Source organism: Leptopilina heterotoma, unplaced genomic scaffold (assembly GCF_015476425.1).
Source record: "Leptopilina heterotoma isolate Lh14 unplaced genomic scaffold, ASM1547642v1 Lhet_218, whole genome shotgun sequence".
In the NCBI taxonomy this organism is placed as follows: domain Eukaryota; kingdom Metazoa; phylum Arthropoda; class Insecta; order Hymenoptera; family Figitidae; genus Leptopilina; species Leptopilina heterotoma.
The window spans coordinates 749,753-768,965 of NW_025110935.1; the positions used below are offsets into that span (position 1 = coordinate 749,753).

General features: G+C 23.4%; 1 protein-coding gene across 1 annotated transcript in view; it reads right to left on the reverse strand.

Annotated features, from left to right (window-relative positions):
* Positions 1 to 17,606, reverse strand: part of LOC122501897 (basement membrane-specific heparan sulfate proteoglycan core protein-like) — a 185,101-nt gene extending 167,495 nt beyond the window's left edge. Inside the window, exon 1 of the mRNA XM_043611665.1 lies at positions 17,107 to 17,606. Coding sequence (XP_043467600.1) covers positions 17,107 to 17,245 — 139 coding nt within the window. The 5' untranslated portion in view covers positions 17,246 to 17,606. The remainder of the gene's footprint in view (positions 1 to 17,106) is intronic.
* Between the last annotated feature and the right edge of the window lie 1,607 nt (positions 17,607 to 19,213).

Consider the following 19,213-nt stretch of genomic DNA (forward strand, 5'->3'; position numbering starts at 1 on the left):
AATCACCTTGGTTATATATGTATTTTTCCCAGAGAATATAAAACTCAGTTAAGCCAAGTTTCTTCCAGTTCTGAATATTATTAAATAATTATAACTTTTTATATTATATTACAGTAAAATTATTAAATTATTAAATAATTATAACTTTTTATATTACATTTCAATCAAATTAATAAAATTATTATTTCGAATTTTCTCAGAATATTATTCCCAAACAAATTTTGTGAACCATTTTTCAAATCCCTAACCCTAATTTTTTCATAATAATTCATTAAAATTTCCGAGATTAATTTTAAAAAATATATTATACGCAAATGTAATAGTAAATTAAAAATTGACATTAATTGCGGTAATAAAAGGATTTGCAGTTTAAAATTAATTCTTATTCATATTCCTAATAAATTTGAAAGAGATATCAAGATCTTTTTCAAAGATATCAAGAGATGTAATACAACTTTCTTGGAGAAGTAGCGAAACCAAGAGTTGCATATTAATTAGTATAACGTTCTTGCGTAAACTGTGAGAGAGAACGTTAAATGAATAATACTCTCTAAATCTGAATCAGCGAGATTTCCTTGCTTCTAAGAGCTATAAGTATAAACGTCACTTTTTGGATATATTAATTTTCGATTTAAAAAAAAGAATAGAAAACGCGTGCAAAATCTAAAATTCGGTGCTAAACTTTTATCTTAATTAATGCTTCACGTATAAAGAATAAATTATAAAGTTTCTAAATTTTTTATTTAAAAAATTAAAATATAAAATTTATTCTTTTCTTTTAGAAAAAAATATCAATTTTTTCTATTGTCTATTACAAATACAAACTTCGCACTCGATAATAATAATTTTAAAAAAGTAGCAAAAAGTAGATTTCAAACTAAAAAAAGGAGCTATCGAAAAATCAGACTTGACGACCAAAAAACCTTGTTTTAGACACTTCACAAAAAACTGACAAAAATTGCATTCTATATTTTATTTTCCTGACTTTTTCCTAATTTTCATAAAAAATATTTACTTGTTTCTTATCCTGATAATAAATTAAATTTCTTCAACGAATTTTATTATTCATGAAAGAATTTAAATATTTATAAAAATAATTTAATTAATGAAAAGAATTTATAAAAATGTTTAAATAATTAATTTTTTCGACTAATTTTTTGCAAATTCTAATTTAAATAATTGAATTACTGAGAAATTTTTATTATTCATGAAAAGAAATGAATTCTTACGAAGATTTTTACAAAAAAATTTTTAAATAATTGAATTCTGTTAGGAAATTTTATGAAAATAGTAGATATTGAAAATCATTCAATTGACAAAAGTTTTTAAAAATAATTAAATTTTACAAAGAATTCTATTAAAATTTTTAGAGAATAATTGAATGTCTATGTGGTATTTTATTAAATTTTTTGAAAATAATTATTGAATTCCTAAAAAGCATTTTATTATTTACGAAAATAATAAAATTGAATTCTTGCGAACGATTTTATTAGAATTTTTTAAAAATAATTGAAATATCCTAGAAGAAATTTATTACTTTTAAAAATAATTGAATTCTTGTGATGAATATTATTATTTACGAAAATAATTGAATTTTGCAAAGAATTTTTTTAAAATGCCTCAAAATAATTGAATTTTCGGGAATAATTTTGTTATTTATCGACATATAATTATTGAATTCATTCGAAGAATTATTTATCTAAAGAATTGAATTCTTCCAAAGAATTTTAGAAAAACTGTTTTTTAAATAATTTATTTTTTTGAGGAATTAAAATTAAATTTTTAAAAATAATAACATTTTATGAGCAATTCCTGTAAAATTCCATTAAAAATAATTGAAATCCTGATATGAATTTAATATTTATGAAAATAATTAAATTATTACGAAAAATGTTATTAAAATGTTTAAAAAGAATAGAATATTTCTTTAAAAATTTTGGTATTTTTGAAAATAATGGAATTTTTACGAACGATTTTATTACAATTTTTCAAAATAATTGAATTTCAAAGAAAAAATTTATTTCTTTTAAAAATAATTGAATTCTAGCGATGAATATTATTATTTATGAGAATAAATGAATTTTGCAAACAATTTTATTAAAAAGTTTTCAAAGATTTATTTATTCAAATAATTAAATTGTTGGAAAGAACTTTATTAAAATCTGAAAGAATAATTAAATTATTTCAAAAAAATTTAATTAAAACTGTATTAAAAATAATTGAATTTCTGTGAAGAATTTCATTATTTATGAAAATAATTGAATAATAGCTAAGAACTTTATTGAAATTTTTAAAAATAATTGAATTCCTGAGGAGAATTTTATTATTTATGTCAATAATTGAATTTTTGTGAAAAACTTTATTTGTGAAAATTATTGAATTTTTCTATTTGAAATAGTATTAAAAATAATTGAAATTCTTAGATGAGTTTTATTATTTATGAAAATAATTGAATTCCTAAGAAGAATTTTATCAAACATTTTTTTAAATAATTGAATTTCCATGAAAAAATGTTATTATTAGTGAAAGTAGTTGAATTATTGTGAATAATTGTACAAAAATTTTGTTATATAATTATTTTTTTAAAAATTTGTTTAAAAATGCTATTCTAAATGAATTAAATTCCTGCGAAAAAAATTTATTATTTATGAAAATAATTGAAATTAATAAAATAATATATATATATATTAATATATATATTATATATTTTTTTTTTTCTTATATAATATATATATATTATATATATAGATATATATATAATAATATATATATTTATTAATTTTTTAATAATTCTTCATAAGAATTTTAAGAAACATTGTTTTAAATAATTAATTTTTTCGAAATATAATAAATATTATAAAAATTTTATTTTTAATAATTAAATTCTTGTCAAAAACTTCATTTGTGAAAATAATTGCATTTTTCGATTAATTTATTTAAAATAGTATTAAAAATAATTGAAATTCTTCGATGAGTTTCATTATTTATGAAAATAATTGAATTCTTGCTCAGAATGTTATTAAAAATTTTTTTACAAAATTGAATTTTTATGAAAAATGTTATTATTAGTGAAAGTAATTAAATTATTGTGAAGAATTGTATAAAAATTTTGTTAAATAATTGATTTTTTTCAAAAATTTTTTCAAAATGCCTTTCCAAATTAATTGAATTTCTGTGGAAGTTTTATTATTTATGAAAATAATTGAATTTTGGATGAATTTTATCAATTTTTTTTTTAAATAATTGAATTCTTTTGCGAAATTCTATGAAAATACTAGATATTTAAAATGATTAAGTTTCAAATATTTTCTGAAATTAATTGAATCGATTTAAAGAATTTGATTATAATTTTTGTGAATAGTTTTTTGATTTCTAGTATTAGCGAATTTAAAGTAGTGTGAATTTAAAAAAAAACAGAAATAGTATCTTTTAGTGTCTGAAATCTAAAAAAAAGTACCCAAATAGTAGCATAACGTAAAAAAGTAGTAAATAGTAGGGTTTAGTAAATAACTGCGAAGCCTAAGACTAGATGACGTCAGAGGGAAAAAAAGTAGTGACGCCGGGGAAAAAAGAGTTGCGCAGGCGCGTAGCGGCTGCGCAAGTCTTTTTTCCCCGGCGACACTACTTTTCAATTATCAATAATCGCGTAATTTCGAGGCTGTGCTTTATAACTGCGAAACCTGCAAATAGTTGTGAACTTCATCAATCTAAAAATTTTGTTCGTCAAAAGTTGAGAACAATATCCTCGATTAAATGAAATTTTTGTTTCATCACATATTATCTAATTACCCATATTTAGTTCCAATTGCGAACTACGACCTTCTAATGCCCCACTGATACCTTGAATTCCAGTCCTCTCAAGTATTTGAGTTTCCTAGGTCTTGCAGAAGATTAAGAAATTATTCTGTCGCCAAGCTGAGAGAATCGGCGAGTGGAGAATGTATGCAAGTGAAAGAATATATAACGTTTGACAGGAAAAGTAAAAGATAGTTGAAGAGTCTGAATAAAGGAGAGGTTGGGGGTGGTACCGAGATATCGCATTTGAGAATTTAATATGACTGCGGCTCAGTAATTTTAATATTGAGAAAGTGGGAACTTAAGTTTGCTCAAAGAACTTCTCTATATTCATATATATATATATATAGGTGTACCTATACGTACACTCTATTCAGAGTTTTTCCTCTGTAATATTCCACTGCTACTTTTTCGCTGATCTCTTCTTCACTTGTTAATATTCATTCTCAACATGTTAAATTTCCGCGCTTCTTGATTCAATATATCGAACTTGATTAATGAGACACAAAAATGAAATCACATCACCTTTTCATAACTCTTATTCTAAAAAAATTTATTATTCTCTAAATACAATATTCTGACTCTTATTTTGTTTATTGTACTTAAAATAACTTGTCCGTTTGAGAAATAGCCAACTGTCAAATAAGAATAAAAGAATAACGCATTGTGAAACATGTAAAAAATATTCTCGAGGTTCAGTGTTTCACAATTGACAAAATTCATAGAAGAATTCTATGCAAACATGGAAAATAAAATCCTCTAACAAATTTTAATTATTGTCACCAAGATAAGTATAATTAATTCATGCTCAACTTTGTCTTGGCGCGCGTCGCCCGTTTTCTCCATCTCGTCTCGACCCTTTCTTTTATATTCAACTTCGAGAACCTTCATCTTCTAAACTAGCGAACCGAAGTGCTTAAGATGAAGTTTACAACGAAGAATTCTTTGAAACATTAGAGTCAACTGTTTTATGAAACTCCTTCATAAAGTTAACGTGAATAACGAAATTGCCTGAAAGTCTTGACTCAATATCTCTGCGCGTTTGACTAAAAATACGCAAATTTTGAATATTGTAAGTAAAATTACAAAATTAACTAATCAAATGCCAACAATCTTCGCTTAATTAATCGAAATTTGATAGGAAATTTGGGGGGACTTATAAAAATACTCAATTAATCCCATTAACAAGTTTTCTCAATACAGCCTCTGTATAATACAAAGTGGTGTTCAAAGTCTTCGCTAATAGTTTCATCATCAGCAAACTCACCCTCAAGTTTCAGATACTTTTAAGCCGATTAGACTTCTGAAAATTTCTAATCTAATCCTAATTTCTAATTAGTTACAGAGAGTTCAAAATTGAAGGTATTACATTTTGAATAGAAATAATCCTACTTTGACTCATTTTGAGTTTTTGGGAGGGGAAAAAGTTTCAAAACTAACCACATTACTTCCTTACACTAGGGTTGCCACAAAAAATCTAATTTTTATTTCCCTGACTTTTCCCTGATTTCCAGACAAAATTTCGAATCATTAAAATTAAAACTAATTAAAATTCTTCAAGAGATTCAAATTCAAACCTTTTTGAAATTAAACAACTTATAAATAATTGTTATAAAACATGAAGATATCAATCACTCCGAGTCTTCGACTCTGAGTAATATTGCTTTCTTTATGTTTTATAATAATTAAGAATGACTGAGTAATAAAATCATTATTTTATATTATAATTTATAACAATATTGTTACTGCAATTTCTTGAAAATTATTTTCATCATTTCAATTCAATTATTATTTTCTGGAATTTTTAACTAAAATTAGTTATTTTTAATAATTTTAGAGGAAGTTCTATGAGAATTTTCAAATCCACTTGTTATTCTCAATTTTTCGAAATTTCAATTATTCAGAATTTCTTTAATTAAATGCAAATAAAAACATCACATAATTTCAAAAAAATTCAATTAAAATTTTTCAAAAAAAAATTATTCTACAGAACTATTAGTTAAAAGTATAAAAAATTCAAATTTCCAAAGATTTTAATATGAAACCTTTTCAAAATTCAATTATTTCTAAAAATCCATGCTATCAAGCTTTTAAAATTCAAAATTTTTCCTGATATTCATTTTTAGATCAATTTTTATTAGACAATTCTACGAGAATTCAATTATTTAAATACATAAAAATAATTTATTTATTCAATAAATGAATGTTTCTTAAATTTAATTCTCATAAAGAATTTTTACAAAAAATATATAATTGAATTCTTACGACGAATTTAAATATTTTAAAGAATAATTATGTTTTTCGAGAAATTAGATTATAATTCTATTAAAACTTATTAAAATTCTGCGATGATTTTTTATATTTATGAAAATAATTGAATTATTGCGAAGAAATTACTAAAAAATTTGTTAATAATTGAATTCCTATAAAATTTTTATTATTTATGAAAATAATTAAATGTTCATGTAGAATTTTACCTATTAAAATTTGTTTTAAATGGTTGAATTCTTTTGAAAATTTTTATTAAAATTGAAATTGAAAAATAATTATATTGAGGGAAATTTTTGTTAAATAATTCAATTTTTTGGGAAAATTTTATTAGAATTTTTGAAATAATTGAATTTTGAAGAAGAATTTTGTTATTTATAAAGGTAATTGAATTCTTGTGGTGAATATTATTATTTATGAAAATAATTGAATGTTCACGTAGAATTTTATTAAAAATTTATTTTAAAATAGTTGAATTCTTTTGAAAAATTTTATTAAACTTAATATGGAAAAACAATTAAATTGAGGGCAATGTTTGTTAAATAATTCAATTTTTTTGGGAAAATTTTATTAAAATTTTTGAAGACAGTTGAATTTTGAAGAAGAATTTTATTATTTATAGAAATAATTGAAATTTTGTCGAGAATTTTTAAAATTTTTTGAATATAATTAAATTTCTGCGAAGAAATTGATAAAAAATTTGTAAATAATTGAATTCCTTCGATTATCTTTATTATTTATGAAAATAATTAAATCTTTGCGTAGAGTTTTATTAAATTTTTTGTAAATAATTAAATTCTATTGGAAATTTTTTATTAAAATAGCAGATATTGAAAATAATTGAGTTGAGGAATATTTTTGAAAATAATTGAAATTTTTGTCAAGAATGTTATTAAATTTTTTGAAAATAATTAAATTTCGCAGAGTAATTTTATTATTTACAAAAATAATTGAAATTTTGACTAGAATTTTTAAAAAATTTTCAACATAATTGAATTTTTGCGAAAAATTTTATTACTTTTGAAAATAATTGAATTTTTACGAAGAAATTTATAAAAAATTTCTAAATAATTGAATTCCTCTTGAATTTTTATTACGTATGCAAATATTTAAATGTTTGCGTAGAATTTTAATAAAATTTTGTTGAATAATTGAATTCTTTTGGAAAATTTTATTAAAGTAGATATTGAAAATCATTGAATTGAGAAAAAATTTTGAAAATAATTGAAATTTTGCCAAGAATTCCATTAAAGCTTTTTAAAATAATTGAATTTCGAAGAAGAATTTTATTATATTTATAAAAATAATTGAAAATTTGACCACAATTTTTTTAAATTTCAGAACATAATTTAATTTTTGCCAAGAATTATATTTTTTATGAAAATAATTGAATTATTACGAAGAAATTTATCAAAATTACGTAAAAAACTGTTTTTCTATTTTTTCGGTTTTTGCGCATTTAGAAAATAATTTACATTTTTTATTTTCACATCTTCTTAATCCCCAAAAAAATAGAGTATAATTATTTTAATAATTTTACCAATTTATTAATAAACAGTTCATTACCCCAAAAACACTGTAAGTCATCTAATTTTTTCTACTCTTCTTCTTCGTCTTCTCGCATAAAAAGTTTCTCGTATAAAAATCGCCGACAAAAAGTGAATAAACTCTAATAAATTAAAACACTTGAATTGCATGAGAGAATTTTGTAATATTTTTAAGAAAAAGAAACAAAGACTATATAAGTATATATACACACTAAGGCACGCCGTAGGTTCTCCCTCTGTTATACATGCGATTTTGTGTCCAGAGAGTTGACTGAGCACACCAGGCGGCGCTGGATGCCCTCTAGGCCAAAATTCAAATAAATGCATGGGAAATTTATAAACATTAAATGTTTTATTAATATAAAATAATATTCTGAGTCTAAAAAAAGTGTTCTGCAGAAAATTATAAGTAGAATAAAAAATATAATTAAATGATTAGTTTTATATTCTCTATCAGTGAATGAGACTAATTTTATTAGCAAATGAAAATCAAATATTTAAAAATCAAAATATTTAATATTTTATTTATTTTGTATTATCATTTTTTAATTTTCGAATTTCTTGTAATAAACATTATTTTTTATATATTCCATGTTGCTCATTCATATTTTATTATATCGATTTAAATGGGAAATCTAATTAAAAATGAAATACATTATTTTTCAAGAAACATAATTTACCAACGGGTAAGAACAATTTATTATTCAAAGAATTATATATAGATAAACATATTTATATATTAACAATATATTTTTTTTATTTAATATAATTCAACTTTATTTAATAATATTAAAATAATACTATAAATTTAATATAAGTAAAAATTGTCTTTTTTGGTTTTCCGCATTTGGCGTTTTAATATTTTCTTTTTGATTACATTGTAACCAATTTCGAAGCTTTTTTCTTCTGCGAATATATTTTGTCTTTGGTTTTAATAATCGATTTGGCAAAATTTCGCATTCTATGTTCTAGATAAAATTGAATTACGTATGCGTAAACTTCAACAGCATGCTCAGAACACGGATGTTCATATTTTTCTTCTTTTAATTTATTTAAAACTAACTCGAAAACATTAGTTTTTTGCTGTTAGCAATATATAACATTTCCACTTTTTTTAAAAAGTTATATAATCGTCGATTCGGATGTTGAATGCCACTTCCATTTTCAGTTTCTCGATTAAGTGTGATTATATTCGCCAGAGGATAATTTTCCACGAAAAGAGATTCATCTTCGGAATAATAAAAAGCATTACGACATGTCTCACATTTTGAAAATTGTATTATATTTTTGCACAACTTTCCAGCCGTAAAATAAATAAGGCATTCGATGATTGGAGGTAAGTCGTAATCGTGGTCGACAGCATTTGTGAAATCTATAAAGTCACTATTTTCATTACTAATGACAATGTTTAATTTATTTTTGATTTCATTAAAAATTGAATCATCTTTTTTATCAGAATGAAAAATTTCTTTTAACCTTTTTATAGAAATCAATGGTTTTGATTTTACGTTTGGAACGGAGCAATTTCCTAAACTTGATGGTTTTAGAATTCCAAATAAAGATAAGATTTTATAAAGCTGGAGAAACGTTGGCGTAGCTGGGTGATCATTAGTTCCTCCTGCTAATCTAACAGTCCCAAAAAATCTCTGAAAAGCATAACGAAGTTCCAAAATTTTATTTTAGATGACAATTGTAGAAATAAATTAATTTCCGGTTTTATACGTTAAAATCTAGTATAAACAAAAAATTATTTTTGAAACTATCAAGTAAGTAAATTCATTACACAATTTATAATTATGCTTAATATTAATTTGTTGAATTAATTAATAGAAAATTTTTTGTTTAAACTACGATATGACTATAAAATATTAAAAAATATTTTTTAAGAAATTAAAAAAAGTGTCATGAATTAAAAACTATTCCTTATATATGTTAAAAATTTGTTAATAATCTAATGAGAAATTAAGGGAATTTTTTTTTGTGTTAATTTGTTAGTCCTGTATTCCTGTACGTTGTAGATACCTCCAGAGGATCCTGATTTATGCGACCTGTAAAAATGACATCTAATTTCAAAACTTCTATCAAATACGTCGAGATATCAATTGTTGACTGAAGAGTCATTCGCAGTCCTTCTGCAGTTTGATACGTTAAAAAGTCTGTACTTTTGAGTGAGCCATCGTTAACCCGTCTTTCCCAATTGTTTAACCATATCAAACTTTCAGATAAGACCTGAAATAAATATAATAAATATTTTTAAAAAGTAATTATTTAAAGAAAAAAAAGTAATTAAAAGAAATTATTTAAAGAAAAAAAAGAAATTAATATAATTACTTTCATGTCTGAACACTCAAGTGTAAGTCCTGAATGACTATTTTTCCATGTTCTATTTAGAGCATCGAACATGTCGTTTATTCTCTTACAAAAATTTGCCGTATTTTCGCAATCTTCTAGTCTTGTGTCATAATTTTTGTAATACATCAACCCTCGACTAACAGAGTCGCTCAAAATCTGCAATAATGATCAACATTAATAATATAACAATTACAGTCATTAAAAAATAAAATTATTATTAACAATACATACTTGAACAGCAAAACTAACTTTCATCTTTAGAAAACTTTTTTTCATAATATTTATATGATGATCTGTCACTTTTGGGCAAATTCTTAAAGACGCTGGTTGCATTTGATCTAGTTCATGCAATATTTGAAAATATTCCCATTTTATTGCTTTCTCTTCGGAATGAATCTGCAATTTATTTTTTATTATTTTTAATATGAAATAAGTAAAATAACATTAAAAAGATAATTAACCTTCAGTTCTCCAGAATTAGCCAAACGATTCCGTATACATTTTATGAGATGAGGGGTGTCCCAGAATAAATAAATTTTTCGGTCTACATGCAAAGGATGTTGGAAAAAGTTTTTAAAATCGTTCAATTTGCCACTACATCCTAACTCATTCCACATTTTTCTGTTCGGCGCACCTCCATCCGAAACAATTCCGTGTATTTTCGCGCCAATATTTTCTAGTAATGTTATAGCTTGCAGAACTATTTTTGCTAAATCCTTACCAGAGGTAGGCCCACTGGATGCAAAAACTGCAATTGGCTGAGAATAATCTTCGTATAGAGATTGAAAAAACAACACTAAACCATGATCAGCCAAATTTACATTTTCATCTTTTGGAACGTCGTCTCCAAGGTCCTCTACTCCTTTATACTTCATTGTTCTTTTATCTAAAATCAAACCTTTTCGTGTAGACATCTCGTCTAATAAAAGGACGCCATGAAGTTCTTTTTCGCTTTTTGAAGAAAAGTGTTCCTTTAAGAGTTTGATGAAATTTGGATCAAATCCACACGGACAGTCAATTTCACCTAAATATCTATAAAATAAATTTTTTATAATTAAACAAATTAAAGTATTTCTAATTAAAAATTTTTTTCCCTAAAAACCTTTTATAAATTCGTTGTAGATTAAATTTTAATTAAATGTTAGAATAATAAATACTTTCGAATTGTTCGCTCATGGGGAAGAGGTAAAATTTTAAGATCCCTGATCATCCTATATGTAGCTGGTGATTTAGTTTGCATAAGGAGGCATAAAATAATCCAACCATCAGAGTATCTTCTGCCTTTTGCATTTTTGGTCTTTGAAGCTTTGAGAATTTCTTGGAGAGTTGTTTTTTCGTTCGGGCTTAATTTTTTATTATTCATTAAAGTTTCGAGGGAATTTGCAGACATATTGTTCATTTTAATTTGACATTTTTGAACAATTTTTTTTAACGAACGATTTGAGTCCTGTGCTCTCTTCTTTGCCTTACCTTCGGATGCTTTTAGTCTTTTAAGCTTCAAAACTTGTTCTTTCCTTTTCGGACTTAAATTTTTTAAATTCAAGTATTTTGTATTTTTGCAATGTTGTCTTCTAATAATTTTTTTATGCAGTAAATGTTTGACAGATTTACAACATTTACAGGCATTATTTTGATATTTTTCATCCGTCAATAGAAGAGAACATTGACTATGTCTCAAATTGTTTAATTTGTCAATATAAGTAAAATTTTCTAATAAAAGCCCATTTTCAGGTGTTTTTGCTATATCTCGACAACCCTGGCAAATTTTACATTCATCAATTATTTTAATGGTGTCCTTTAACATGTCAATTGATGTTATGACATTATTTTGAATGCCAAATCTTGTGTGGTCAATTTTTACACCATTAATTTTAATGTGTAATGTCAATTTGTCATCAATAGTAAATTCTCTTTCACTAAAAGTCTCGACTTCACCATTTTCGTCTTTCCTGGCAATCAACTTATGAAAATTTACAAGTTTATCCTTATTCTCATTCCAATAAAAAACAGTTTTTCCCCAAGATATTGGCAAACAAATGTAGCTATTGTTGCTATTGATAATCTTACTAAATAAATCTTCTGATTGTGAGTCATCACCATCAGAAGGATCCGAAGGATTATTGTCAATAATGACATTTTCATGACTCTTTTCTTGATTATTATTTTGGTTATCAGTGTTATCTTCGTTTATTTTTCCTCTTTTCGTTGATACCTCGTCATTCATATTTTCGTCTTCGAGTCTGAAACGCTTTAATCGACTTTTTTGTGGTTTTTCTGGTTTACCTAATAACAATGCAGGTAAAGCGCCTTTTCGAAGCATCGGTTTCTTATAAGTACTCTGAAAAATAATAAACATTTAATAAACAATTAATTACATTAATAAAAATATATAAAAAATATAATAATATAATATTAGTATTATTTTATAAGCTTAAATCAATTTTGTTACGTAAATAATTAAATTAATATACTTTTAATAAATAAAGCGTAAATAAATAATATGTATAATTATTGTTGGTGTTAACGTTTTTTTAGATCAAATTAAATTGTTTAAATTATATTAATTTGACAAAAAGAGTACAAATTATTTGAAAATATTAGTACTGAAAGTTAGATAGTGAATGTCAATAATTATGGAAATTTAATATTTATTCAATTTATTTAAACTTAAAATCATAAACAGCAAATATTAATTTTAATTCTTACTTATAATAAAATAATTTATGTCATTCTATAATATGAATATTTAAAAATAATAAAACCCATTATTTACTTACCCTTCCCATCACTGTAACACCATCAGGTCCATATAATAATCTTTCGTGAAGAATATCTTCTGGATGGAAATGTTTCTCACAAACAACTTCACCTCCTTTGAGCTTAATATCATCTCGCAATATAGCTATTTGCCACTGTTTTATAACTTTTTTGTCTTTTGGCACGCACAAAAAATGTACTTTTTCTTGACAACTGTTATAGCCGGATTTACAACCGACAATAATACATTTATACACCATATTTTACACTTTTTCATCAATGAAAAGTTTGAAAATATATTTATGAGTGTACAAAGTTTACAAATTTTGGAATAAAAAACTCTTATAAATTAAAAAATAAATAATAGAAATAAGAAGCACAATGTTTACAATGCATTCGATATACATTCATTCAAAACCTGGCCTAGAGGACAGTCAGCGCCTCTACCGTCGTTCAGTCATGATTAAAGACACTTACAACTTGGTAAGAACCTACGGCGTGCACTAAGGATTTGCACTGGTTGCCAGACTTTTGATTTTCCACTAGAAATGAGAAAGAAAAGGAGGGAAACTCCGTGACCGTGGAAGTCGGGAGAAGTGCCGTGAATCATTCTATGAGCATAAATTAACGCGCCGTCACAACGCCGGTTAATTAATTAAGCTAAATTGTCCTAAGCGTGAGTAACTGCTGGCGCTTCGTCCAATTCTTCTTGTCCACTTTTCTATGCTTTAGTCCAAAAACGACTTTCACGTTCTCATTTCAGAAAATGTAGATTTCGATTATAGTCTTCCTTATTCATTTCTTAGAAACAAATTTTCGAAAACTGATAATTATAATATCTTCATTTCAATTTCATTTTAATTGCATTTCTTAGCTTCTTGGTTGAATCAAGATTTTGCTTTATATTCGAAATGAAGAAGATTACTTCCGTTAAGTCTCTCTCTCTCTCTCTCTCTCTCTCTCTCTCTCTCTCTCTCTCTCTCTCTGTTTCAAAAATAAAAATATCTACTGAACGAAAAGAATCTGTTTCTAAAAAGAACTTTCCTTTGGAAAAAAGATTATCTTCCCCGCTCATATATTGATATTTGATCATCAAAGTTTTTTCCCGGCCCCAAAAATACAAAAACCAAATATTTTATTGTCGGAGATAAAGATTTTTTTCTTTCAAATACTTTATAAATATTCACAAAGTACTTTGTTGTAAAAAACGTACCAGAAAAAAAGTATAATTAGATATAGAGAAAGCAATAGATTGAGAAGAAAGAATTTTAAAATAAATTCCATTGAGTAAAATGAAATTGCCATCTAACTTTTAAATGCAGTTGCTGACTTGATGTGTAGAAATTTTAGGAACGTCAAGGTTTCACAGCGTGAGTCAGATCCATTAAACAGCATCTTCTCAGTTACAGTATTTTAAATTCCAAATGTCTTCTTCTATTTCTATTCAACTCTGCCTATACATAAATATAAACATAAGCGTATAAATATGCATCACAGAAATACTAAATCATAACTAGTTCATTTTGTCTATATTTCAAAATACCACTAATTTATTTTTCGTGTCAAACCAACAGTGGAGAATACGAGTAATTTATTTTAATGCTAATTAAAAATCACAAATAACGAATATGACAAAAATTGTTCATTTATTATGGTTGTTTTTTAATCTTGACGACTATTTTTAAGAATAAAAGTCAATTGAGTTTTTATTCTTTTTGAAAATGGTTTTTTACTACAAAAATTTTTTCACCAAATTGTTATTCCAAAGCACTCTTAAAAATATTATTATTTGAATATATTTTTGCAAAAATTCAATTATTTACAAACAAAATTTTTAAAAAATTTCACTATAAGAATTTAATTATTTTTTAAAATTTTAGATAATAAATCCTCCGAAACAATTCAATGATTTTTTTAAAATAGTATAAAATCTTTGCAAAAATTCAATTAATGTCAATAAAATTTCACTAAAGAATTATATTTTTTTAAAAAGATGTAAATTATTTAAATATAAATTCCTTGAAACAATTCAATTATTATTTTTATAAATAATAAATTATTTTTTAAAAATTCAATTATTTTCTAAAATTTTAATAAATCCTTCGAAACAATTTAATTATTTTTTTAAAATAGTAAAATCTTTGCAGAAATTCAATTCATTTCAATTAGAAATTCACTAAAGAATTCAATTTTTTTCTAATAAATTAATAAATTCCGTGAAACAATTCAATTATTTTTATAAATAGTTAAATTCTTTAAAAAATTCAATTCTTTTCTAAAATTTTTATAAATCCTTCGGAACAATTAAATTATTTTTTAATTAGTAAAATCTTTGCAAAAATTCAATTATTTTCTAAAATTTTGATAAAATTCCTTTAAACAATTCATTTTACTTTTTAAAATAGTAAAATATTTGCAGAAATTCAATTAATTTCAATAAAATTTTGCTAATGAATTCAATTTTTTTTCCTAAAATTTTAATAAATTCTTTGAAACAATTCAATTATTTTTAAAAACAGTAAAATTCTTTAAAAAAATTCAATTATTTTCTAAAATTTTAATAAATCATTCGAAACAATTAAATTATTTTCTTAAATAGTAAAATCTTTGCAAAAATTCAATTTTTTTCTAAAATTTTTATTAATTTTGTGAAACAATTCAATTATTTTTATAAATAGTAAAATGTGTTAAAAAATTCAACTATTTTCTGAAATTTTGATAAAAATCCTTCGGAACAATTCAATTATTTTTTTTAAATAGTAAAATCTTTGCAAAAATTCAATTATTTTCTAAAATTTTTTTAAATTTTGTAAAACAATTCAATTATTTTTATAAATATAGTAAAATTTGTTAAAAAATTTAATTATTTTCTAAAATTTTGTTAAAAATCCTTCGGAACAATAAATTCAATTATTTTTATAAGTAGTAATATTTATGGAAAGATTTAAATTATTTTTAATAAATAATATAAAATTCTTTCTCAAGAATTCGATTATTTTCAAAATTTTCAATTAAAATTATTCAAAAAAACTACATTATTTCTTAAAGAAACTTTAAGAAATTTTTCAAAAGAATTGAATTTATTTACAAAAACTCTAATAAAATAGTTTAAAAGAGTTTAGTTTTTTATTAATAAATTTAATAAAATTATAATAGTAAAATAATGAATAAGAATTATTTTTAGCAAAATCCATTTTTTTTTAATAAATTAAAGAAATTTTTTGAAAAAATTCAATTATTGTCAAAGAAACTTTATTATATTTCAAACAAATACAAAGAAATTCTTCAAAAGAATTCAATTATTGTCAAATTTTTTGAAAAAATTCTTTGCAAGAATTAAATTACTTTTTAATACATTTATTTAAAAATTGAAAATATTTGAAAAGAAAAATTATTTAAAAAGTTAGGAAACAAGAAAACAAACAACATCTTTAAATTCAAACTGCAAACATTTTACCGGAATACAACGCGATTATTAGACTGAAAAAAAATTTATTTGATTTAAATAACCGATTACTTGACTATTATCAATTAAATGTTTACTTGAATCAAATAATTTTTATTTGACTCAATTAAATGGTACAATTCATATTTGCTTCAAATACTGAAATTATTAGTTCAAATACAATTTAATTGACTCCAATAAATATTATTTGATTCAAGTAAATATTTAATTGATAATCAATTAATCGGTTATTTGAATCAAATAAATTTTTTTTAGTGTAATACAGATTTTTAAAAAACATAAATTTATTAGTAAAATAATTTTCATTACCAATAACTGATTACGAGACCAAATATTTTAACTTTAGGTCCTTTAGGTGAAGTATACAATGTTTATAATCAACGATAGAAAAATGTTATGAAAAAGAAATATTTTCATAGACGAAAATTAATTTTTAAAAGAAACAAATGAATGCAAATTGAAAAAAGTACGAGATTATGTAGTTAATACATAATTTTCAAAGAAAAAATAAATTGAAAAATCGAAAATCAAGTGGAGTACTTTCAGGTGCATCACCCATAGCAGATAAGTTTTTGCGGAAGAAGCACGCAATAGATTTCAATCTTTTAACCTTCAATTAATTTGATAATATTCTCCCTAATTCACACATACCCCATCGAGGGGGATTTTAAATTGATTAACTAACAATGATTTATTCAATAAAGAAGAAATAAAATTATCCTCATACGAGACACAATTCTCCATACCAAAAAACAGTGCAAACACTTCTACTAATAAAAATTTATCGCCTCCAAAACTTTAAATTACATAATCATATCATTGACGAAAATACTTGTGATATGTATTTTTGGCTCCAGTGATGTGTTTAAATAAATGGGCGCCTAAAGAAGTAAATAAAACGTGAATTGCAGGCATACTAACCGGAAATAGTTGGATTTGGGATCAACGCACAGATTGCCAATAGGAGGAATGACACTCTGCAGTTCTGACGACTCTTCTGGCAAGTCTCCAGATTTTCCTCTCTTGCTTGTGGATCACCGATTCTTCTCCCCTTCATCATGCCTCGTGCCACATAGTTTTCGTTCCGGACACGTAAACGTGAACGTTACACTCAGATTGGGGCACGAGAACTTTAATAATGTCTCCAAATTACCATACTTTTATTTTCCATTCGTCACTCTAATTGTTTCCTGTGGGTCGCTGTGGGTTTGTGTTGTGGATAGAATAATTATTCAACACCGCACTCACTAATAAATATATTTCACTTTTTTTCAAAACACGCGCACTGATCAATCTTTTTCGATTAAAACACCACTACTCGTTAAAGTCTGACGATAATTTTTTTCGAATAAACAACTAATTCTTGTATTCATTTTCCTTCTATTCGATATATCAAACTCATTAGAAATGGAATTTGGTTTTTTGGCCCTTACCTGAAACAAAAAAAGGGAGAATAAATTAGTATACGCATTATAGATAATTACATATACAAATGTTACAATTTCAGGGTTGCCAGAAAATTTAATTTTCTTTTTCCCTGATTTCCGGACAAAATTTTCCCTTTTTCCCTGACCACAAAGAAATCATTATTATCTTTCCATAGGAATTAATATTCTTCAAAAGATTCAAAATTCAAACCTTTTTGAAAATCAACAACTTATAAAAATATTCACATAAAACATGAAGATATCGATGACTCCGAGTCTTCGACTCGAAGTGATCGATATCTTCATGTTTTATAATAATTAAAGATGACCGAGTGATAAAATTATTATTCGATTATAAGAATAATAATTGTAAAAATTATTCTTATTATTATAAGAATGTTGTTACTGTAACTTTTTCAAAATTATTTTTATCATTAGAAAATAAAAACTTGAAATAATTTAAAAAAAAACCAGTTATTAAACTTTTTCAAAAAAAATTAACTCTACAATATTGTTCGTTAAAAGAATGAAAGATTTAGATTTTCAAAGATTTTAATTTGAAACCTATTCAACATTCCATTATTTCTAAAATTCATTCTATAATGCTTGCAATATTAATTCAATTATTATTATCTAAAATTTTAACTAAAATTAATTTTTAAATCAATTTTTATTAAACAATTTTACGAGAATTCAATTATTTAAATATAAAATAAATAATTTATTGAATAGCAACAGAACTGAAATATTAAAAAAAAAAAGAATATGTCAGAATTTCTTTGTTTAAAATTGTATTTAAAAAAATTGAAATTCTGTAGTCTGCTACGAGTTCAATTATTTATAAAAATAATTGAAAAAATTTAAAAAATTTTATTATTCATGAATGTAATTGAGAAGAAATTTCTAAAATTTTGTAAATAATTGAATTCTTTTGGAAAATATTTTTTAAAGTAGAAATTGAAAATCATTGAATGGTGGAAAATTTTTTAAAATAATTGAAATTTTTACAAGAATTTTATTAAAATTTTTTGAAAATAATTGAATTTCGCAGAATAATTTTATTATTTTTAAAGATAATTGAAATTTTGATCAGAATTTTTGAAAATTTTTGAACATAATTTAATTTTTCGGAGAAATTTTATTACTTTGGAAAATAATTGAATTTTATAAAAAATTTGTAAATTTTATAAACAATTTGTAAATAATAAAATTCTTGTGGAATTTTTATTATTTATAAAAATATTTAAATGTTTTCGCAGAATATTAATAAAATTTTTTTATAAATAATTCAACTCTTTTGGAACATTTTTTTAAAGTAGATCTTGAAAATCATTGAATTGAGGAAAATTATTGAAAATAATTGAGATTTTGATAAGAATTTCAATAAAATTTTTGTAAATAATTGAATTCTTGTAAAATTTTAATTATTTATGAAAATAATTAAATGTTTGGGAAGAATTTTATTAAATTTTTCTTAAAGAATTGACTTTTTTTGGAAAATTTCATTAAAATAGTAGATATTAAAAATCTAATTTCAGAAGAATTTGAATTATTAAAATTTTTCAAAAATCTAAGTTCTTTAAAATTTATAATTTAATTCA